Here is a 24,737-nt window from a genome sequence, read left to right on the forward strand (position 1 = left end):
GGCCAAACAGATCATCTTTAACCCCTCTGCCCAATTGGAAACAGTTTCCGATACATTATGTATAATAAAGCAGGCATATCGCTTCCATCAGTAAACGTGATACAATGTTACTTTACAGCATTGTACAAGGGTGAGCAGTTACAATAAACTTCCTGGTAGCCACTGAGGGTCATAGGAGGCTTTTATTTTGCATACATGACAACTGTCCCATTTCAGTAGGGACAACTTTGCCAGTTACACTTACACACACCGGGCTAGGTAGGAGGGGTCGATGTCTCGTTGCAAGCAGATGCCTCTCAGGGGTTAATGAATAGCTCATCAGAAAACAGATTACGTATTCATAGCAGGTAGGTCTATTCACTAAAGTTCAATCTGTTACCATGGTAACTTTACTAAGGTAAGGTCCACTAAACTAGGCTAACAGGAAGTCATCTGCTCAGAGTACCGTGCCCCTCAGAGTCTTTCCACCATCCTGGATTCCCAGCAGGGCTGCTGTCACACACCAACACGTTCTGGGTCCTCCTGGGGAGCCAAGTTTGGGCTCTTTGTGAATAGTTTGAGATCCGCCACCACGTCGGCCTGAGCCACACAATCATCAACCCAAACGTTTGCGAACGGACGTGGGGGTCTGACTGTTCCGCTCCGCTTGGCATGGGGGGTGTTTGCATGATCTTTGCGGGCAGACAGGGATTGACAGGTCACCCTCGCTGATCCGTCATGTGGCTGCTTGGCAACTTGTGCCCCATTTGTATCTATTCTATTACATAACACCCCAAAAGCTACCAGCCTCAACACACCCTGTGTAAACCCTCATCTCATGTACACCCCTCCCCCCAATCTTCTACTTACCTAGTTTTTTTTTGGAGGGGGGTGTACACCCCCCCCATTATGAACCTACCCCAGGGGGCTGTATTAACCATCTCCTCCATCTTGCACTTACCTCGATAGAAGCCCCCAGCAGCCCTACACCTTACAAGTACCATATAGCACCGCCTCAGACTCACCCTGCTAGGGCCACCCCGCATTCCTACCCCATGGGGCAGTATTTCAGCCTTATTACCGCCAGCGAAGTTCTATGTACAGATAAAGCCCGAGTACAACGACCTTCGCATATCCCATTACACCCCTCACCGCGCCCCTCTATGCACCCATCTTCTGCCTCTGTTGCCCCCCGGCGGGACAGGTGTGGCGCCCTCCAGCCCAGGGACACCCGCAGCCATTTTGAAAGAAGACAAAGGCGGCAGCCCCCCTCGTGCTCAGCGCCTGCACCCCTCTCCACGACCGGCTAACAGCCCTCACAGGCTCGCCCAAAGCCCGTTAGCCTCTGCGGGAGCCGCAGGTATAGCCCCTGACCCTTTTCCTGCATCCGCCTCTCCGCCCGATCTCCAAATACCCCTCGCAGCCATTTGCCCGCTATTTATATAGCAAAGCGCCGGCCAATGGCAACCCGGCGGGCTCGTGACGTCACCCGCCCGCCGCGCATGCGCATAGCCGCGCTGCCCTCCCGAGTTGAGCGGCGGAGTAAAGATGGCGGCGGGTTCGGATCTGCTGGATGAGGTCTTCTTCAACACGGACGTGGACGAGAAAGTGGTCAGCGATCTGGTGGGCTCCCTGGAATCTCAGCTGGCAGCCGCAGCCCACCACCATCATCATCTCCACCATCACCAGCAGCAGCAGGTTCCAGCTGAGGCCCGCAGCCAGGCCCTGGCCAACCATGTCTCTAGCCCTGGGGTAGGGGCAGGCAGTGCGGGGGGCCAGGCAGAAACCAAGATAGGACTCAGCGCAGATATTCCCAAGACCGGTGAGTCGGGGGGAGCCTGGGGGCTGCGGCTGTAATGGCTCTTGGACCTCCTGAGGGTGTCCAGGGGCCCCTGGCTGCATGGGACCTGTCTGGGGGGTACATGGCGTCACTTTTGGGGTACGGAGGCTTGGCAGAGGGTCTCCGGGGATCAGTGAGGGTAGCAAAGCCTGTTGGAGGCAACTTGTGGCGTTAGGGATGTCTGGAGTCTTCAGACTGATAGTCGGGGCAACTTTTGGGGTGTAGGGGTCCCTGGAGGGGGTGGAATAGCAGTTCATGCTTATTGTCACCCTGTTTGAGTGGCTGTCGGTGAGTTGCGGCTGGCGGGTGTCCGATCTGGTGAGCTTTGGGTGGGAGGCTGTCGTGAGGTTATTGAGGGCAGTTATTGAGGTCCCGGCTCTATTGAGCGCCCCTTCATGCCCTTGGATTGGGGGGCGCTGTGATTGGTGGGATCAGGCGTAGTATAGTAATGATCGGAGTACTGTCTGATACCTTCTGGAAGAGTATGGGTATTATGGAGGGAAAATGAGTCTCGGGTGGCGTGAGCCTTAGACAGGTCACATGCGGCTGGGAAGTGCATATGTGTAAAGAGAGCCGCAGGGCTTCTATACTATGGGCTTAATTTTTGTGTTTTTGTTTTTTTTTCTCATTTTTGCTTGTAATATTTTGTCCCTCAGGAGCAGTTGTATCTGGAGTAGCAGGCGGCGTGATCAACAATAACAGTCGACCGCAAGCCGCAGCGCCGCAGGACGGAGCCCAGTCTGGTGGATCTGATGCATCGGGGGCTCTTAGCCAGGCTAAAGCTGGGGTCCTTGGCACCATGGCAACTGCACTGTCCAATCATGGCCAAGGAAACGGCAAGACCGCCACACTTCAGACCATGAACGGGAATAATGTTGTGATTAATTCTCACGGACCTGGGGGACACGCTGCCCCGTTTCAGGGCAACAGCAATCCTGCACCTGCTGTAACTTTGGTGAACAATGGCCCCGCTCCTGTCACCAAGGGTGGTGTGAACGCAGGAGCCAACACCGTGATCCAGGCGTCTTTTCTTGGAACGACCAACGCGTCTGTCATTTCCTCCTCTTCGACTACCGCTGCTAGCGCGGCTGGGCAACAAGTGGGGATGGCGGGGGTTCCCACCACGGTAGCTTTGGTGAGACCACTGATGCACCAGGGAGTGGCAGCCACCCAGAATGGGAGTAATACTGTGATCAATTCCCCTCTGCCACCCTCTGCCGGGGTGCCGCTGCAAATGAACGCTCAGCCCACCTCTGTGTCTAGCCAGGTGATAAAGTCTGAATCTCCAAAAACTATTATCCAGCCCCCCCAACAGAGCCAGCCAAACCCCGGCAGCATGGTGATAGGACAGACGATTCAGGCTGGACATCCGGGCCCTGGTGGGGCAGCTAATCCCCCCGGCACCCCTACGGGGATGGGCAAAGCTACAATAAGCACCGTGCCTCAGAACCTGCCAAGGACTCCTACAGCTCCGGTTGGTGGCATTAGGGCAACAATCAATCCTCCTATGCTAGCTCCCCGCGTACCCCAGCCTCCGCAGAACCCGCCGAACATTCAGAACTTTCAGCTTCCTCCAGGTAAGTGGAACGGTTATTCCTGGCGCCGCACGCAGGGCACACGGATGCCCTCGGTAGCTCGGTGCCTTTGCGTGTTATGTTTTTGGATGCTGCTCCATGTGGTTCTTGGTGTCAGGGACCAATCCGTGGTGCTGAAAGCTAACCGTCGTGTTTCTGTGTGATCGTCGCGCTGATGGAAGCGTCTTCTCTAATAGAGCTCTGTGGTTTTTGGATGATCCCGCAAAGTATCAGCCGGTTTTAAAGAGCGGCCCTGATTTCAAACTTACCTGGAATGCCCCCGTCTGCCGTGTCCCCGGGTGCCCCTTTACCCGGAGCTCCGGGATGTAGATGCTTGTGGGTTTAGGAAGCGGACTGCCGAAGCCGTTAGGAACCTTAGCAGTTAACTCTTCTGCTTTTCTGCTTGTTCTTAAGGGGTTAACTCGGGATCCAGGCGCTTGCCCCCAGCCCGTGCCGCGCGTACCACAGTCCCCCTATCGCTTTGCCAAATAACGCAATTAAATGAAGAATCATTTTGTACGATTTGTTTCTGGCGCACAATTTGTTTCTGATCTTGGCGTGAGTTATTAGCATTGTTACAAGAAGCCTGTTTAGTTTTGATTGTCTCATGCAAAGTAGTAGTAGGCAGGAGACCCCCATGGAGCACGGGCAGAGGTGTTAGGTGCACAGTAAGCAACGTATTTGAATATCATATCGTATTGCTCGCTTCCCTGAACGCTAATTTGCGTTTCATCTAGACCAAACATTTTCGTGTTTTAAATGTTACCTGCCCGTTGGTTTTACGACAACCACCCGGATTGGGGGGGGCAGTACGGGTACATTGTCTGACCGTGGGGAAACAGGTGAATCCGACAGCCGCAGTGGCTAATCCAAGTCTCTCTATCATCGTACTGCCGCCGGGCAGGGCAAGCAGGTAAATGCATTTCTGCATCCCAGGGGACCCCAAAAAGAACATCTTCTCTATTCTACGGCTTTTACGTTGGCGTTTTCGGGGGGCTTTGACGGCACCAGCTGGGGGACTCCGTGTCTGAAAGCAGGAGGGATTCTTTGAAGTTGGAACTAAGACGGTCTCAAAGGACCGAGTTCTCTTTGGAAGAAGGGGAAAAAAAAATATAAAAAATCCTTATTTCATTTCTGTTCACCTCCAGCTGTGATAAAAACCAATTTATTTTTTATTTTCCCACGGACTCTAGTGAGTAAACTTTAGAATTTGTCATTGCTTTAGTAAATATTTTTTTTTTCTTTCTAGAAAACCAGGAGTAGATGGCTGTTCCTTATTTAAAAAAAAAAAAAAAAAAAAAAAATCTCAGAATTTGATCACAAACATTTACATGGTAATTTTAAGGTGATTTTTTTTTTTGCCTAAGGGCATATAATGCATTGAAGTCTGACACCCATGCGCAGGAAGGTGCCATAATTATGCTATAAATCTAATATTTTTTATATTTTAATTTTTTATTTTATTCATTTAAAAAATTCTGATATTTAAAATGTTGTCAGGGGCAAAAAAAAAGAAATAAAAGTAATACAGATGCAATATTGTGGTCTGGCTCAACACATAGACATCTGTTTGGCCAACAAAGAACATAGACACCTGGAGCATTTACTTTTGAATTTTTTTTTTTTTTACAATTTTTATTCTACCAATTTATTTAAAATAATCTTGGCCATAACCTGTAGTTTGTTTGTTTCCCTGTTCCTCCTAGGGTGCATATACCTCGTTGAATGTTTATGTTGCTCTATCATCTGAGGACAGCGGGAGAACATATCTGAGTATTAGGGGTTAATGGGGTTAATTGACAAAAAAAATGACTGTTTAGGGTGTTTTTTTGTTTGTTTGATCCGGGCTAAAATTTCAGTGGCAGATATCCTGTGGTTTTTCTCTCCAATCCGTAGTCCCTGTTGAGTAAAATAGTTGCGTCCGTGTACAGCACTGTGTACACCCCAGCAGATGTTTTGGCATTATTTACTAGAACAAGCATTTTTTCTTTTTCAACTTTTTTTTGGGGGGGGGAAATTTTTTTTATTAAAAAAAAAAAGAGAGAAAAAAATATATATATATTGAAAGATATTTTGCGTAACCCAAATTCCTGGTGATCGCTCAGGATTTCTTGCAAACCATCCATGTTCTACAGAATGGAGCCGCTCGGGAAGATGGGGTCCGGCGGAAAAAACACACCAGAAGTTTAATAAAACATAAATATCGAGGCATGAAATGAAATTTTTAGGAGGAGTTGGAGGGCTTGATGGCTGAAACTGGAAAGATTTTTATGCATTTATGGATTTGCTAACGGAGTATATTTAAGGGAAGAAAGGAGGCTGCCTGGGGAGGGACGCACTTTCACCAAAACAGCGGATCTGCCCCTCCGTATCACAAGTGTTCTAACACCCCGTACCCGGGGGCCGTGTAACAATAAAGCCTGTCGGCACCTTTTTGCGACCCTCTCTTTGGTTATACGGCATAGCCGGGAGGTTCTACGGCCGATGTCCCTCCGTATAGCGGAAGATAAGCCTGTCCTCCGAGTTACGCGACCCGACGCTCTTCTGGATCCGTCAGGGGTCGTCAACGAGAGGCAACTTTTTAAAGATGGCTTGGGGCATTTAGGAGGGCAGTTAGTGTTGAGGGGCTCTGGCTGATGCATGATGGGAGTGTATGTGGGTTCACCTGATTGGCTGGTGGGTGTTTCGGCTCTGCTGGATGTATGGATCAAACTTGCTTATCCGTCCTGGCATGGGTTCGTGTAGCTGTCGAGTGCATGGTCGGTACGTCGTATTAACCCCGGCGTGAGTGGCTTTTAAGACGTTCAAGTTTCCAACCCAGGCATGATCTTCCTGCGAGAAGGTCTGCGGTGGACTTCTAAAATAAAGGGTAAAATCCGAGTGATCCTCTTAGCTGGGCTAGGCTCCGTATAACGGAGCGAGTTGAGTCACGTCTTTATTTCGGTGGCCCCTATGGGTGGTAATGAGGAGTAGGTGGAGGGAGGCGCTGGCTAATGGTTTGGTGAACCGGACACCGTGGTGTTGGCGCTCCGGATCATTCGATCCGAAGGGGCAGTGGGTCCTTTAAAAATGGCGGCCGTTTGGCACAGCACCCGTTACTTGGTGACAGAATGAGAGCAGGCGCAGCACAGGGAGGCAGACTGATGACTGTGGTTGCCATGGCGATCCACATAGTGATGGGTTTGGGGAGTTTTGTATATGTTGAACGTATATATCTATACAAACACCCGTGTCTGTGTACACTGCCTTCAGATCACCTAGGCCAGTGGTCTCCAAACTGTGGCCCCCCAGCTCTTGCAGGACTACATCTCCCACAACCCTCTGCCAGCTTCTAAGCCCAAAGAGCATTATGGGAGTCCCGCAACAGCTGGAGGGCTGCAGTTTGGAGACCCCTGGCTTAGGGTGACGGATGCTACGGATGCTTACTTGCCCCGCCATTTTTTAATGGACTCCAAAATCTTGATAAGGTGGTCCAAGAAGCGCGTACCGGCTGCAATATGTAGAAGACACGGGTGCCGGGCGGATGGGGTTGGTCTGGCCTGTGATGGACCGTGCGGCGCATGTTTTAGCATCTCTGAGGGTACGGTGTAATTTGGGATATAATTTCGATAAGCCTTTGGCCGTGTGTGGGGGGGTACCTGCTTTTGGTCAGTATTGTGTTTTTTTTTCACGTCCCTTTAAATGTCCATTTAACTTTAGCTATGGCTGAAACGATTGTCCGGAAACCAGAACAAGCGATATATCCGTGTAAGGATCGCAACCCGTGTGGTCCCGGCTTTCATACATTGCAGGGAACCGGTTCACGGAGCCGGTGATCCGGACTTGGTACTCTGTGTTTTGGGGAGTGATGGTTGAGTTTAAACGGCCAGTGAGCGGTTAAAGCTGCCTGATCATGGAAATTTCCCTGTTATGATGTATAGATCAAATGCAAAGCCCTTAAGAGCCCCGTCCTTAATTTCCCCGTCTATCTATACCCCGTGTTTTACATGCTAGAGCCTCGTACCCGGAACAATCGGTTATCTCCGTAACTCCATTTAGCTGGAAGTTTTGGTCCTTTGAAACGCTCTGATTTTAAACATCAGATGTCGGCTGCATCTGGTACTCCTAATAAACCGCGCAGAGTAAGGACGGTACTCGAGACAAGGCCGGGGCCGGCATAACGTCCTCAGTTGAACCCCAACGACTTAGATTCCCATGCGATCCCCTCACTGTATCGGGCTCTACCACTTCTGCTGTGATGCTGTTCCACCTATCCACCACCCTCTCAATATAGTAAAACTTTCTTACATTACAAGTCTTATGAAATAATTTGAAGCAGATTTAATAAAATTGGCAGCCAGGTTTCTTACGTCACGAAGCCATGGTTTGGAAAAGCACTTGGCAGGCAGACGGAGAGCCTTAAACCTCGTCTTCCAGAATCCTCTTATTTCATTTATTTGCTCAGCGAGGGCTTGTGGGTATCTCGTATGTATTTTATAGCCCCCGGGGTAACGCTGGTCCCCGTACTGGGCTTCACCTTCCCTAAATCCCTACAAATTCCTGCATTCGCAACATTTAAAGGGACGCGGCCGCGAGCTTTGTCTGTGTATTTAAATGTTGGTTAGTGGAAAAAGCTTCGTCTCCGCTGCTCGGGTTTAGCGTTATGGATTTATCTGCAGAGCTTTTACACAGACGTCGATATTCTTTACAGGAGATAATTTCTCTCCTGGTTTATTAAATATTTTTGCCCCGTTAGACTGACCCACTGTGAGTCAGTTTAATGTTCTATGCAGCCTCACAAACTTTATATTATTACTTAGGTAAAGATACCTCTATGGTCCCTTTTTGTGCCACTGATTGGCTGCTTAAACCCCCCCGGCATACACTCGTACTGCCACTCAAATGAAAACTCAAATCCACTGACTGCGCTTAACCACGCCACCGTACATCGAGACACGCATACCGCTCTTAGCCACGCTTGCGTATGTTCTAGCACGCATCCCACTTTCAGACAAGCTAATGCACACGTAAATTATCTAAAACACGCACACAAATACACATCACACATGTTCATGCACACGTGTGGTGCGTTGATCACCCATACAGAGGCAGCACCTTCACCGACACCTCGGATCCCTCTTGCCTCCGTGTTAATCTATTATCACAATGATCGCTCCAACTCCACTGAAGTTTATAGGTGAAAATGCACCTTTTCCAAAATTATTACCGTATTTGCTCGATTATAAGACGACCCTGATTATAAGACGACCCCCCCCCCAAAATCTGAGTATTAACTTATGAAAAAAAGAAAGCCTGAATATAAGATGACCCTAAAGGAAAAAAGTTTTACCAGTAAATGTTAGTTCATGTAAACTATGTGAAGAATTGTTTGTTAATAAAAGCTATGATTGAGAAAAATATTTTGTTTTTATTTCCTTTTTTTTTTTTTTTCAACCTGCCCCCCAGTTATGCACATCTGCCCCCAGGCTTGCCACTCTGCCCCAGAAATGCCTTATACCCCATATATGCCACTGTGCCCCATGATCTGCCTTTTAACCCTCTAAATGCCACTGTGCCCCATGATATGCTTTTTGACCCCCTATGTGCCACTCTGCCTCCAGAACTGCCACTCTGGCATTTAGGGGGTTAAAAGGCATATTATGGGGCAGAGTGGCATATAGGGAGGTATAGGGCATTTCAGGAGGCAGAGTGGCATTGGGGGGGGCGCATAACACAGGAGGATCCAGGTCCCCTGCCTCCTCCTGTATTATGCCCCCCCCCCCCCCCGGTGCTTCTGAGTCCCCGGTGCTTAGTCCGGGAAGCGTGTAGAGCTCTACACGCAGCCCGGACTAAGCACCGGTAAGTTGGGGCGGCATACCACAGGAGGATCCAGGTCCCCTGCATCGCTGCGGGGGATCTGGATCTTAGTCTCATAGTCAGACCTATTTGAGGTCTGATGATAAGACGGCCCCGCTTATAAGACGAGGGGTATTTTTCAGAGCATTTGCTCTGGAAAAAACCTCGTCTTATAATCGAGCAAATATGGTATTTTATCGGAGCTAAATTAAGTGGCTTTTGGGGTGACCCTTTTATAGCCAAATAACCTTCTGGCTGGAGGAGCTCCCCACAGACGGCCCTTCTTAATAACTGTGGATTAACAACTCCTCAATATATAAAATGATAAAGTGCCAAAATAATATTTAAAGCGGCTCCCCTCCTCGTTCCTCACCTTTTTGTCCGCAAGGCGTAACAGATCATCGTACGGATGGGCGCGATAAGGTCACCCGGTTTATCCGTTCCGTAATAACTTTTTATTTCTTGCCCCACAGGAATGGTCCTCGTGCGCAGCGAGAACGGCCAGCTGTTAATGATCCCGCAGCAAGCTTTGGCACAGATGCAGGCCCAGGTTCAAGCCCAGTCTCAAAACCAGAACGCCATGGCCACGCGGCCAGCCACGCCAACCAGTGCCCCCCCGGTGCAAATCTCGGCCGTGCAGGTAAGGCTGGCGCCTGATTGTTGGTCAGGAGCTTCTGCTCTACCTTTGTCGTAAGTCCCAAGTCGGTGGAATGTCCTAAAAGTTTAATTCCAAACAAAGAGTCTTCACCTCGTGGACAACTCGCGTATTTTGGGCTCATAAACATATTATTTATGTAGTTCTTGTTCTGTGTTGGTTTTTAGAACTTGGCCTGCGCTTTTTTATCTTTTTGCTTTAACTCTCTCCTCCTTTGGAATTTTCAGTCTCCGGGAGCCCCTCTTCTAGCAAGACAGGTGACGCCAACAACCATCATTAAACCGGTATCTCAAACCCCGACAACCGTGCAGCAAACCACCACACTACAGCGGCCCCCGGTTGTGCAGGTGAGTCCCTCTGCGCGATACCGCGAAGGCAGCAGTCGTGCGCTAAGAACCCCCCCCCCCTCCTTCCCAGACTTATTCACTAAGGTGCGAGCTGCGTCTCGATGGAACATTCTACGGGATGTTCATACGAATGAAAGCTCGCACCCGTTGTATCATTCCGTTCGCTGAGCTTTCTGTTTTGCAAACTCTATGCTCGCCCGTTACGGATGGCTGGGCTGTGAAAAGGCGCGTTTGAATGATGCAAATGAATTGGGTCTTTTAAGCGACTGCGTGTTGGAGATTGGAGCGTGGTGGGTACCTGCGCTCTCCATGCGCAACATCACTTGTGCCTTCACGACTCAAAGACAGTTTCCATGTTTCTTTATCTGTATTACGGCGGAAGTCATCAACATTTATGAGTGTCTCCTATACCGTGTCTTGTATCTTAGTATTGGGATAGTAGGTGAAGAGCTGGCTAAGCGGGTCCCTGGATCCCCTGCTGAGACGGAGATCTGTCTTTATGGCATGTCGATGTCTTTCTTTGCAGAACCAGATCGTGATAGGAAGCACCACGCAAACGGCCACATTGGGGACTGCGACGGCAGTACAGACGGCAACCGCACCACGACCGGTGCAAGGAACGGTCACCACAGCCACAGCCACCACGGTGAGCGTCTCCCACCTCAGCCAGTCCGTTCCACTGGGGTCTCCCAGCGCCAAGCTGGTCAGCTACAAACCCCCTGCGCTGTCCGTATTGGAGGGTGTCGAGAAGCGCTCCTCTGCCCACTTTTCGTTCTGTAGAGTAATTGTGTACATGCCTCGTAACGAGGCAAACTCGGCTGATTAAGGAAGCAGTCTGGAAATGACGCGTTGATTCTAATTAGAAAGAAAACACATTTTGACAATGTTTTTGTTGCTCGGCCTCGCGCTGACGTTTTTATTTGTTACGCAGGAAACCATGGAAAATGTGAAGAAATGCAAGAATTTTTTATCCACGCTAATCAAGTTGGCTTCATCAGGAAAACAGTCCTCCGAGACAGCGGCTAATGTGAAAGAACTTGTCCAGAACCTTCTGGTAAGGAGCCCTTTGAGCACCGACAGCGTCCGTGGCGCTGTATAAAGGCCCTGCGGCTTTTCGTATTATCTATTATTATTATTATTAACGCAAGCAAATCTTTTACGTTAACAGGACGGGAAAATTGAAGCTGAGGATTTCACCAGTCGATTATACAGAGAACTGAACTCTTCACCTCAACCGTACCTAGTGCCTTTCCTCAAGGTATGATCGGAGGGCTGATGTGTTTAAACAAATGGCCATATATTTTTTTTAATATACACGTTAATTTTGCTTCTTTTGTTTGGCCCCTGAATCCTAATCTGTGCTTCTAGTTCTTACATCGTGGGACTGTTCCGGGTGGGTGGAGCTAATGGCCACACTAATAATGATGTCATAGGGTAACTTTACACCTTGGTCAAGCTGGGAGGGCATCTCTGTTTAGGGAATCGACCACTAAGCACTAAGCCCATCATGCTGGAGAAGTAGAAGCACAAAAAAAGGTTTTAATCTTTAAATGTGTTAAGAAGAGACGTTTACACGAGACGGGGGCATAAAAACAAGTTAAGTACAGCGCTATATGGTGGCACTATATAAAACCATAAATAACGTCACATAATTGTTGCTCGGTGACATTTGAGCGTACGTGACGCATGCAACCTCCCCCCGGATCCGTTTTTTTTAAATCTTGACTGTAATTGCTCACGGCACGCAATCAGAAGTTTGTACTAGTGACTGCAAAATGATTGAAAGTTCTAAAATTATATTTGTTTTTCTTTCCCTCTCTCAGCGAAGCCTTCCTGCTTTGCGGCAGCTGACGCCTGATTCGGCAGCCTTCATCCAGCAGAGTCAGCAGCAGCCGCCGCCGTCACAGGCCACGACGGCGCTCACCGCTGTCATGCTGAGCAGCTCTGTACAGCGCACGGCCGGGAAGCCCACCGCCACGGTCACGAATACGTTACAGCAACCGGTCATCAGCCTCACTCAACCCGCACAGTCCAAACCAGGGCAGCCTACGCCACTGGTACGTGACCACCGAGAGACTAACCCATCTCTGCTTACATCGTGTTCACGCTGCTGTTCCACTTGTACTTCGCTTCACTGATATACATTTTATTCTCTCGCCCTGTTTTGCTGCCTCTTATGTTAGTCTTGCGTTGTACGTTTCTCCATCCAGTTATAATATTCTGCATTAGCTTTTTGTCCCACTTTAGAAGGTGATTTCACATCATGTTTAGTCATTAGCACCTGGTAGTTCCGCACCTTCTCCGGCTGCAAAGACAGAACGTGTTAATTTCTTTCCTGACTACGTTGAGTGACTGTGGGATGAGACCGTATCTGCTGGGTGTCTTTGCGCTCTCTCAGGCCCGGAGTCCGCTCATCGTCATCCTACTCCTATTCTAGGTTATCCAGCCGGCACACAAAGCAGGGGCAGTGGTACGTCCTCCGCAGGTCACGCTGACGCAGACGCCCATGGTAGCCCTCAGACCGCCTCAGAGCCGGTTAATGCTCACCACGCCTCAGCAGATACAGTTAAACCAGCTGCAGACAGGTGAGTCGGGGTACCGGGAGCTTCGGTGGGTTTACTACCACCTCAGGGGGGCTCCCCAACAGTCACGGCATCCAGATCAAAATCTTCTCCGCCAGGCTCTTGTCTGGTACCTGAATGCATCTCTTTGCCCAAATACCCTTTGGGTGTTGTTGCCTTGACTTTTTATGTCCATGTTTTAGCGACTGGTATAAACGTGTGCTGTTTGCTGTCTTTGCAGTCCCAGTGGTGAAGCAGACGGTGTTGTCGGGTACGAAAACAATGTCCACAATCACCACACAGGTTGCGGCTGCCCAAAAAAACAAATTAAAAGAGCCAGGGGGAGGTTCGTTCAGGTGAGATATTCTACCCCGTTGAGGGTTCGCCGTGCCTTTGCTCTGGTTTTAAGCCATTCAGAGAGACCTTTATTGTCTGATGTCTAGAAATACTTTATAGCATCCTTAGTGTAGTGCCTTCCATGAGAGTCTTCTGTTAACCCTCCGAATTCCATGTCTGTTGTGTGTCCACTAATATCTGTAAATCTGCACGTTAAGGTTTAGGGAAGAGAGATTCTTCTGTTAGTAACTCTGGAAAGTTATATCTTTTATGTGTATTAACTGCACCCAGTAGACATCTTTTTAGAAAGTTTTATTTTCTCTTTGTTCAGAGATGATGACGATATTAATGACGTGGCTTCCATGGCCGGCGTTAACCTGTCCGAGGAAAGTGCGAGGATTCTGGCAACAAACTCTGAGCTTGTAGGCACGTTAACGAGGTCCTGCAAAGACGAGACCTTCCTCCTCCCTTCGCTGCTGCAAAGAAGGATACTCGAAATCGGTGGGTCCTTGTCTGCCGTCCCATAACTTCACTTTCTTCAAGACTTTTGAATGTGTAAATGTGACGCGTTACTATAGATACTCACCAGTGGTAGCCCCCAAAAAACATATTCATGATCATCGTATAACGTATGTAAAGAGGAGGGCTGGGAAAGTCTTAAGTGTATGCGTCCCGTCTGCTTGTTAAGTTAATTTGACATTTCTTTGCGTCATCCGCAGGTAAAAAGCATGGAATCACAGAGGTGCACCCAGATGTGGTTGGCTACGTGTCTCATGCCACACAGCAGCGGCTACAGAACATCATGGAGAAGATCTCGGAAGCGGCCCAGCAAAAGAACACCTCTCACAAGGTGAGGATTGGGATGAAGGAGCAGGGCGCAGCGGGATTTGTATCCCATTACAGCGTAGTCGGAGCCAAAAGGGCCGTGCTGTGCTCCAGCTTTGGGAAGAGTGTTGCTTGTCGTTTATGGCGTTAGAAGCCAACCGGTGGTAATCGCCCTCGTTTTTCCTGCAGGAGGATGACCGGTACGAGCAGTCGAATGATGTTCGGACACAGCTAAAATTCTTTGAGCAGCTCGACCAGATTGAGAAACAGAAGAAAGACGAGCAGGAGCGAGAGATCCTCATGCGGGCAGCTAAGGTTAGTGCTGGATATCACAGCTCCGTGTCATATGAAGACCGTTAACGGGTGACGCTGCACGTCGGCGCCAGTAAAGAAATGCCGTTGTCACCGGAGACCGTGTTTGTTTTTAGGGGCAACGATCTATGCCCGGTGTGTTGTTGGTACACAGTCCTTCCGTGATATTTGTTTTTTAAATGGAAGTTTATTTTCATTTTCTTTCCCGCAGTCTCGGTCCAGGCAGGAGGACCCGGAACAGTTACGGTTGAAACAAAAAGCAAAGGAGGTAAGGAAAGCGGGTTCGAGGAAATGGGCCATGTCGCTTGGTGGGGGAACCAAGACTAAGGGGGCATGTGTTTGTCTCCCCCGTAGATGCAACAGCAGGAACTGGCACAGATGAGACAGAGAGATGCCAACCTCACAGCGCTGGCAGCTATTGGCCCTCGAAAAAAGAGGAAAGTAGAATCTCCAGGGCCCGGCTCTGGGTCAGAGGTCAGTACCTGCAAATTCTTGGTTCCTTGCATTCTGTAACATTTCTGGGGACCCTCGTTAAAGCACCAGCATTATTTTCATTCTATGTCATATATTACAGTTTTTCTGTTTCATTTTGGACTGTACAGGGGGCCTTAGCAGACGATGAATACTAGGACTCTAGGAGAGGGAGTGAACGGAGTATACAGACCTGGGGAGAGTAGAGGGCCGGGGTAAAGGGGTTTCGAGTCCTGTATCATTTTTATTTAATAAACTTGTATTCAATGAACTAATATACAATAAATAAAGTAGCATTTCTTTTTTGTGATCATTTTAACTAAAATAGTTCTTGGGTGAAATGGCAGCTTTTGGGACGGTCCTTTAATTTAGCGAGCGATTAGACGTTTGGCAGCTCACCCTGTTAGACAGATGTTACTCGGGGCCCGAATGGCAGCCGCACCTGCCGCATGGATCTGCCGCCAGCGGGGTGGGCAGTTCGCTGGCGCCTTTGGCTCCTGATGTATCCACCAAACTCCAGCAAGCGGACCTCCTTGCCAGATGTCGGGCTTTTTAGCGATGTCTCTGATTTACCTTAAAAATCCTCCACAGCTGTGTGGTGTTGGCCGGCACGATGCTTCGCGAGCAGGGAAGATGTCTGCTTTCTGGCTACTCTTCTTTGTAATTTGCACAAAGAGAGGCAGAGCGATCATGATGGAAATTAAAACATTAACTAGGAGAGGTTATAAAAATCCCAACTACTTTTTGGGATGGGTGACCCGTTATCGTAATATCAACTTAGAGAGGAACGTTCATCGTTCAGACCTCGGTTTCCCTTGAGTTCTGCTTCTAATTTAGGGACCTGGTGAAATCACATGACCAGCCTCTCTTGCCGTGCGCAGTCTCTGATTTGCGATGTGCTGTCTTACGCAGCGATCGGTTGGCCCAGCTTCAGATCAACCAATTAACCCTTGTAGTTAGGAGACCACCAATAAACGAAGGCATAGTCGCTGAAGGTGAGCCTCTCCCCCGGACAGGCTGATCTTCCGTGTACGTTTGATGATAGGAGGTTACAGCGCACCTCTGAGTATACAATGGGGTACATCTTCAGTACATGCGCGTTCGTCGTCTGGTCAGTCGTTTTCAATGCTCTGCTAACCATTTTATATCTTTTTTTTTTTTTTCTTTTTTTTTTATGTTCCCCAGTCATCCAGCACAAACGCAACGACTGCCAGCAGCTCAGGGGGAGGAAGCAGCCGACAGTTTACAAGACAAAGGATAACGCGTGTTAATCTCAGGGACCTCATATTTTGTTTGGAGAATGAGAGAGAGACTAGCCATTCACTTTTGCTATACAAAGCATTCCTTAAGTGAAAGAAAAGAAAAAAACAAACAAACCACAACACACAAACTAAACAAAAAATGGAAAAGATCAAGGTATATATATTATTATTATTATTATTTTTTGCAAAGGCGACAACTAATCCCTCCCAGGACAAATTTATATCAGCGCAAATTTGTTTTGTTTTTTTTTGTTTTTTTTTTTTACATTTTTCTTTTTAAAGCTTTGAAAGCAATTTACAATCACCATACCCCCTAAAAAATCTTAGTTATATTAAAAAAAAAACAAAACCCCTGGTTTATAAAAACCTGCATTCAAAACACGATGTTTCTCCTGACGGCGAGGAAACCCGCAAAGGACAAAACCCGGCTTCAGAATCTGCTCCCTTCTCCAAAGCAAGCCATACACGGATTATTCACCGCAGCGTGGTCCATTTTAACCCAAATGTGCTGTATGTTTTTTTCATTAAGGAATACTTAGATTTTATGTTTTTTGGGATTTTTTTGTTTTTCCTGCCTATATAATACCTGTTTTTAATGTTTTTTTCGGTCACGAATGGCAAAGCCCCAGAGCATTTTATATACTTCAACTTGTTCTCTGCCGGGGAGGCGAAGAACTAAACACATTCTGCCTCCTTTTCTTTCTTTCAGACGCCAGATTTTATCCTTCAACCCTTTTCGTATTTATTGTTTTTAATTTGCTTGTGGAATACCGCTTCCTCGCTTTGGCATTTTAACAATTTTTTTTTTGTGCCCCGTAATTTTTGAAATATTTCCCTTTATAAGATTAAATAAATTGTTTTTTATCTGTATGGAAAAAAAAAGTTTTAAATAAAAAAACGATGCAATGGTATTTTGCTTTTTGTTTATAAAGTGGAAACGTGTGGACAGATGCAACGGCTTATAAATGAGGAGGACGTGCTGTGTAGCATAAATCTCTATTTTACTTGCACTGTTGTGTTTCTATATAATTTTTTTTTTTTTACATGTTTTCACTTTTATTTTTGTATCCACTTTACCCTCTGTGTACTAGAGACTGCAAGTTGCTTGTACAGAAAGGGTTAAGTTTTGATTTTTATTATTTAATATTCCACATCAACGCGGCAGAATCCAGTCTGTAAATCACAAAACTGAAACCTTAACCTGTTTTTTTTTTTTCTCCTTAATATGTAATTAACCGTAGATTTTCTTTTTTCTTTTTTTTTCTTTGGCATGTTATATCGGGTAATAAATTAAAACATGTATCGGACACAATGATCCCGTATACACCAATTTATCTTGTTAATGACAGTATGCAAACTTTGGTGACTAACATTACCAGTCGCCTCGGCAAAGCACCCTTCTTTGTACCTATTTTTTTAATGCAAAAAATATACTAATTGGTTCTTTATATTTTCAGAGGTGGCTGTATTAATTTGTCAATTGGTAATATTTTCTGAGTGTATATAGTTCGGCTTTGTGTGCACCCCCCACCCCCTTTCCCTTGTTACTGAAATGTATCTGCCTTCTAAACTGAGCTCAGATCAGTATTTTTAGCAGACAGCTGTTACGCCATTTTGTCGTCTCTTTGCGGACCTTGTCTTTCCATTTTTTTTCCTGTAAATTTTTGCACAGTTTACTGTTTATATGTAAATATTTTACTTTTAAAAATGAAGTTTTTAATTGCTATTGTTTTATATAGGATTGAAAGAAAATTAACTCCTTTATTAAAAACAAATTTATCTGTACCCTGTGTGTTTTTGCTCCTTGGCTCTGTTTTTTTCAAACAAATTATTTTGGATCATTTGACATATTATATATATTATATACCGTTTTTGGTTGATTATAAGACAAGGTTTTTTTTCATCAAATGCTCTGAAAAATACCCCTCTTATATTCGTGGTCGTCTTACAATCAGACCTTAAATAGAGGTCTGACTACGAGACTAAGATCCAGTTCGCCCGCAGCGCTGCAGGGGTCTTTATCTTCCTCTCTGGCAGCCGGTGGACGTCTCCACAATGCGCGCAGACATCCTCCGCTACTGCCGGCACTTTTGCTGGGGCTTCTATGGCATCACATGAACTTCCGGTGATCCACCACAGAAGTATTATGTATTAGATTGTGATATGTATTATATATTCGATTAGATTATGATATATAATCTAATATATAATGTATATGTTTTATATATATTAATATTATATGTTAATATTTATATTACATATATATCTATATATATTAAAATATAATATATATATTGTAATATATATATATATATCGTAATATGATATATGTATATTATATATGTATATTATATTTATTATCTATATATAATATAACTATATATTATGTATTGTTATATAATATATATAACAAATATATTATATGTATATTATCTGTATAGTGTATATTTACATATTAAATACTGTATTTGCTCGATTATAAGACGACCCCCCAAAATCTAAATATTAATTTAGGAAAAAAACAAAAAGCCTGAATATAACACTACCCTATAGGAAATTTTTTTTTACTAGTAAGTATTAATTCATGTAAACAATTTTTTCATATTTAATAAAAGCTATGATTGAGAAAAATATATTTTTTTATTTCCTTTTATTTGCCAACCTGCCCCCCCAGTTATGCACATCTGCCCCCAGGGTTGCCACTCTACCCCCAGAAATGCCTTATACACCCTATTTGCCACTCTGCCCCATGATGTGTCTTTTAACCCTCTATATGCCACTCTTCCTCCAGAAATGTCTTATACCCTCCTATATGCCACTCTGCCCCATGATATGCCTTTTAACCCCCTATATGCCAGAGTGGCATATAGGGGGTTAAAAGGCATATCATGGGGCAGAGTGGCATATAGGGGGTTAAAAGGCATATCATGGGGCAGAGTGGCATATAGGGGGTTAAAAGGCATATCATGGGGCAGAGTGGCATATAGGGGGGTTAAAAGGCATTTAATATATAATATATATTATATTAACTAATTAGCTAACAGCAATCACACTCCTATCAAGCCAAGGCAGCCAGTACATGCTGGAACCTGGGGATGATAGGAGTGTGAGTACAGCCTCCCTATGCTATGCTACCACCCCCACCCCCCTTACACACCCATGCTATCACACACACACTCATTCACAAACATTTAAATACTCATTCATTCCATTAATCACACATACTTGCTCAATGCTCAAAAACCCTCCCCCACCCCCTTACCTGAACTGCAGATCTCCCACTCGCAGACTTCTGCAGAGGCCCGGCTGTGCGAGCAACTTCTCTGGCCCCGCCCCCAGAGGAAGGAGGGGGGAGGCAGAATTATGTGACACTCTGCTAGCTTCCTGTTCTCCTGCTGCTAGTAGAAGATACGCTGCTCGCGACCAAAGCCCGGTAAGCAGCCTGGCCCCAGCGGACATTTTTTTGAGGTCTGATTATAAGACGACCTCGATTATAAGACGAGGGATATTTTTCAGAGCATTTGCTCTGAAAAAAACCTCGTCTTATAATCAAGCAAATACGGTATATATATATGTGTAATGTATATTGTAATATATAATTGTTATAATATATTATATAATGAAATATATATTATCTATATTACATTATAATATATATCATACATACCGTATTTGCCCGAATATAGGCCGCACTACCCCCCCAACCAGTCTTTAAAGTGGGGGTGCAGCCTATATTTGGGGTTTAGCGCAGAAATGCGCAATTCGTAGGCAGCAGGATTAGGATACAGATCCCCCTCAGCGCTGCAAGGCACCTGCATCCTACTCTCGGATGCGCTGAGACAGCCTCCCCTGCGAGCACTTCCCACGGGGGAGTGCCGGCACGGGAGATTGTCTAAGCGCATTGCGCAGACGTTCACCCGCTGCGGCGTTGCGCTTAAACAACCTGCTTGATGTGCTTTAACAATATCCCTTGCTGGGACTTCCCAGGGCGGAAGTTCCGGCACCGGAAGTTGTATATGCGTATTGCGTAGATGTCCCCCGCCGGCCCCGCAAGACACCCGGGAGTCTGCTTTGATTGGGGTCGGGCACATCTTGGGGGCAGAGTGGTGGCATATCTTGGGGGGGGGGGGAGTGGACAGAGTGGTAGCATATCATGGGGGAGGGCAGAAAAAGCACCTAACATTTAGGGTGCGGCCTATAATCGAGCCGATACGGTATATAATATAATATTATAAACTGGGAAACCGAGACCTGTGAATCTCATAAAGGAAACCGGTTTCTGACTATAAGTAAGGATAATTATCTGTCCCAAATGGTACAGGACCCGACCAGAGGGGGCGCCCTACTGGACTTAATATTAACCAACAGACCTGACAGAGTAACTAATGTGCAGGTCAGGGGACATCTAGGAAATAGTGATCACAATATGATGCATTATAACTTGTCCTTCAATAAGGGAACTCTTAGAGGAGCCACAAGAACTATGCACTTTAGGAGGGCAAAGTTTGATCAACTAAGAGAAGCCCTTAACACTGTAAATTGGGAAAATGTCCTCAAAAACAAGAGTACAGACGCTCAATGGGAGATTTTTAAGAATATCTTAAATTCTCACTGTGAAAGGTACATACCGTATGGGAATAAAAGAGTCAGGAACAAGAGAAAACCAATGTGGATAAATAAAAATGTAAAGGGGGCAATAAATGGCAAAAAAAGGCATTTAAGCTACTAAAACAGGAAGGCAGTGAGGAAGCACTAAAAAGCTATCGGGAAAAAAATAAAATATGTAAAAATCAGATAAAAGCAGCAAAATTGGAGACAGAAAGACTCATTGCCAAAGAGAGTAAAACAAACCCCAAAATGTTCTTTAACTATATAAATAGTAAAAAGGTTAACAATGAAAGCGTTGGCCCCTTAAAAAGTAATGAGGGAGAAGTTATAGACGGGGATCAGGAAAAAGCTAATCTATTAAATATATTCTTCTCTGCTGTATTCACAGAGGAAAATGAAATGCCAGGTAATATACAGCAGGATGAGATAACTGCCCCAGTACATGTCGCCTGTCTAACGCAGGAAGAAGTGCAGTGCCGCCTAAAAAAAATCAAAATAGACAAATCACCAGGTCCAGATGGCATTCACCCCCGCGTTCTAAGGGAGTTAAGTAATGTAATAGACAGACCCCTATTTCTAATATTCAAGGACTCTATAGTGACAGGGTCTGTTCCCCAGGACTGGCGCATAGCAAATGTTGTGCCAATATTCAAAAAGGGGACAAAAAGTGACCCGGGGAATTATAGGCCTGTTAGTTTAACTTCTGTTGTGTGTAAACTGTTTGAGGGTTTCCTAAGAGATGCTATTTTGGAGTATCTCAATGAAAATAAGTGTATGACTCCATATCAGCATGGGTTTACAAGGGATCGGTCCTGTCAAACTAACCTGATCAGCTTTTATGAGGAGGTGAGCTCAAGACTGGATCAGGGTGAATCGCTGGATGTCGTATATCTTGATTTTTCCAAAGCATTTGATACGGTGCCACATAAAAGGCTGGTACATAAAATGAGAATGCTTGGGCTGGGGGAGAATGTGTGTATGTGGGTAAGTAACTGGCTCAGTGATAGGAAACAGAGGGTGGTTATTAATGGTACATACTCTGAGTGGGTGACTGTTGCTAGTGGGGTACCACAGGGGTCAGTTTTGGGTCCTATTCTTTTTAATATATTTATTAATGACCTTGTAGAGGGATTGCATAGTAAAGTATCAATCTTTGCAGACGATACTAAGCTCTGTAACGTGGTTAACACAATAGAGGACAGCGCACGATTACAAATGGATCTGCATAGGTTGGAGGCTTGGGCTGGGATGTGGCAGATGAGGTTCAACACAGATAAATGTAAGGTTATGCACATGGGGAAGAAAAATCCAGGCTGGGAATATGTATTAAATGGGAAAACACTGGGGACGACTGACATGGAAAAGGACTTAGGAGTTTTAGTTAACAGTAAATTTACCTGTAGCGACCAGTGTCAGGCAGCTGCTGCTAAGGCAAATAAAATCATGGGGTGCATCAAAAGGGGCATAGATGCCCACGACAAGGAAATAATTCTACCCCTGTACAAGTCACTAGTCAGACCACACATGGAATACTGTGTACAGTACTGGGCACCAGTGTACAAGAAAGATATAGTGGAGCTGGAGAGGGTTCAAAGACGGGCAACCAGAGTAATAAGGGGAATGGGAGGACTACAGTACCCAGAAAGATTATCAGAATTGGGGTTATTTAGTTTGGAAAAAAGACGGCTTAGGGGGGACTTAATAACTATGTATAAATATATAAGGGGACAGTACAGAGATCACTCCCAGGACCTATTTATACCCAGGACTGTATCTATAACAAGGGGACATCCTCTACGGCTGGAGGAAAGAAGGTTTCTACATCAGCACAGACGGGGGTTCTTTACAGTAAGAGCGGTGAGATTATGGAACTCTCTGCCAGAGGAAGTGGTAATAGTAAACTCAATAAAAGAGTTCAAAAGGAGCCTGGACGTGTTTCTTGAAAGCAATAATATTACAAGTTATGGATATTAGATTAATAGGGACAGAACGTTGATCCAGGGATTTATTCTGATTGCCATATTTGGAGTCGGGAAGGAATTTTCCCCCTGGTATGGGGCAATTGGCATCTGCTTCATAAGGGTTTTTTGCCTTCCTCTGGATCAACACAGTAGGGACACAATATGTATATAGGTTGAACTTGATGGACTTTGGTCTTTTTTCAACCTTATGAACTATGTTACTATGTTACTATGTAACTTGTCTATTCACTCTCTCACCATGTTTTGATTTCTGTAACTTGATTTAGAGCTTGCGATGCTCTGGTGAAATCGTTAATGTGTCTGCTTTTAATGTTTCTGGCAGGCGGAAGCTGTAAATATAAACTACATTGCACATCATCCTCTGCCCAAGAAGGATCTGGTGTAACAGCTGCTAGGTAGCTTTGGTCTGTCACTTAGGATTATTTCAGTCCCTTATTTAAGAAAGGAAAGGCACTGGTGGCCTGTTTGGACCTTCTTTCTTGGGTGGAAGAAGAGTTCTAATTAAGTTCCTTCTTACCCAAGGGAAAGTACCGTGTCCGACCTAGATTACTTTGAGTGATTTGAGATGCATCACTTGTTGCTCGCACGGCTTCTTGGAGATATTGTCCGATGTCAAAGTTCGGTATTGCTGGCCGGTCAGCTTTCATGTCTCGCATTGATTTTTTTCCCTGTACAAGGTTGTTACATTATTTACAGCCAAAGAGTCTGGCTACTGGAATCACGTGGACGTTGCGGAGGCAAGTCTGCCTCTTGACCCTTTATTCTTAAAGATTGTTCAGTGGTGTATATTCAGTCTCCCATCCATCTATCGGTCAAATTGAAGAAGCAGCCGTCTACACGGACTTATGGAGTTACTGAGATCTTGCTGGGTAAGGGTGGGTAAAATAATCTTTTTTTTTTTTTTTTTTTTTGCCTACATTGTTAGGAATAACTCTAGATTTAAGTAGATCACAAGAAGCCTCCAATAATGTTTTGGTGACTCTATCAGTCTCCTGGATTATGATTAATTTTCCCGCAAGTCTTCTCAACAGTAGGGGGTTTCTGGATCTCCTCTGTTCAGCAGATCCTTCAGTGACTTTTAGATTCTTACCAATTAAAGGTCCACCTTTGCTCTTGTGTAGAGAAACCAAAAATCTACACTCTAGGAGAACATGAAGTCTGAACTTTAGAACAGACTAAGTATCAAGAGCTCCTCTTATTCTGGTACTATGAATACAACGTCAGAGGAATGGTTTATGAAACTGTACAATGTCCCCTCAGCCTTAAGTTCTTTCACAGCTAGAATACAGTTCCTATTTCTGTACTAATTCTAAAATGTCAATTTTCTTCATTTCACCCACATATTTTCTATCCCTTTTGTCTAGAATTTTATATCATGGCTGCTGCTTGCCCAAGGCATGACTTGACAAGTACTTAACGCCTTCTGCTCAAATTTCCTTGAGTTCTCAGGAGACACGTAAGAATTGGCCGCGAGTCCAGAGGATCCAGAACTTGGGGAAAAAAAGGTATGTGGGACACTTCTGATAATAGAATGTCATAGATGTTTAAAGGTGGCTTTTTGGGATAGAAAACGGCTAAAAAGTAACATTGTTACCCGATATCTGTTTCTGGAAGGAATGTTTATAGACGATAATGTTCTGGATAATTCAGTTCTGTTTTCCGGAAGCTAGAGGGCACCACAGGCTTAAAATCCCAACCCAGCCTCGTCTGCTAATTGCGCCGACCGTGTCACATGGGGTCAGGAAAACCGAAAAACGTTCATGCTGCTCACGGATGGCAAAAATAAAACTTATTTTGGAATTTATTTAAAAATGTATTCTAATAGTTTTTTTGGCCAGGTTTACAAAGAATAATTCTAGTGCTAAATGTGGTGGTTTCCATAGTGATTGCACTTTGTCTCAGAATTTCTCTCTCTCTCTTTTTCATTTTATTTATAAGTAATGGATTAATGTATTCAGGGATGTAAAAATTTCCTGCAAAAGGCACCATTGACCCTCGCAGTTTTGTTATTGAACGGACTCTTCATGTTTTTGTGCGCGGATCTCTCGGATCTTTTGTCCGGTTGACTCTTTTATTACCAGCCGTGTGTTTTTAATGAATTGTTTATCTTGGAGCTGATATTTTCTTAAGTGGCTTTCTAAGTGTATAAA

General features: G+C 45.5%; 1 protein-coding gene across 1 annotated transcript; it reads left to right on the top strand.

Moving 5' to 3' along the window:
- Nucleotides 1–1,527: 1,527 nt before the first annotated feature.
- LOC149279267 (transcription initiation factor TFIID subunit 4-like) lies at nt 1,528–16,088 on the top strand. The gene is made up of 16 exons (XM_089501383.1): nt 1,528–1,801; nt 2,476–3,396; nt 9,702–9,868; nt 10,111–10,230; nt 10,757–10,876; nt 11,162–11,284; nt 11,399–11,488; nt 12,054–12,287; nt 12,668–12,815; nt 13,033–13,147; nt 13,459–13,628; nt 13,847–13,977; nt 14,142–14,267; nt 14,476–14,532; nt 14,619–14,738; nt 15,921–16,088. Exons 1-16 carry the CDS (start codon nt 1,528–1,530, stop codon nt 16,086–16,088), a joined length of 3,084 nt encoding a protein of 1,027 aa, XP_089357509.1.
- The last annotated feature ends 8,649 nt before the right edge of the window (nt 16,089–24,737 follow it).

The sequence above is a fragment of the Sceloporus occidentalis genome, unplaced genomic scaffold (genome assembly GCF_023333645.1).
Source record: "Sceloporus occidentalis isolate IW3139 unplaced genomic scaffold, rSceOcc1.0.p SCAF_173, whole genome shotgun sequence".
In the NCBI taxonomy this organism is placed as follows: domain Eukaryota; kingdom Metazoa; phylum Chordata; class Lepidosauria; order Squamata; family Phrynosomatidae; genus Sceloporus; species Sceloporus occidentalis.

Coding starts and splice junctions, on each gene's coding strand:
- LOC149279267 (XM_089501383.1), top strand. CDS start 1,528: ATGGCGGCGGGTTCGGATCTGCTGGATGAGGTCTTCTTCAACACGGAC. Junction 11,285..11,398: donor AACTTGTCCAGAACCTTCTG/GTAAGGAGCCCT, acceptor TTACGTTAACAG/GACGGGAAAATTGAAGCTGA. Junction 13,629..13,846: donor AAGAAGGATACTCGAAATCG/GTGGGTCCTTGT, acceptor CGTCATCCGCAG/GTAAAAAGCATGGAATCACA.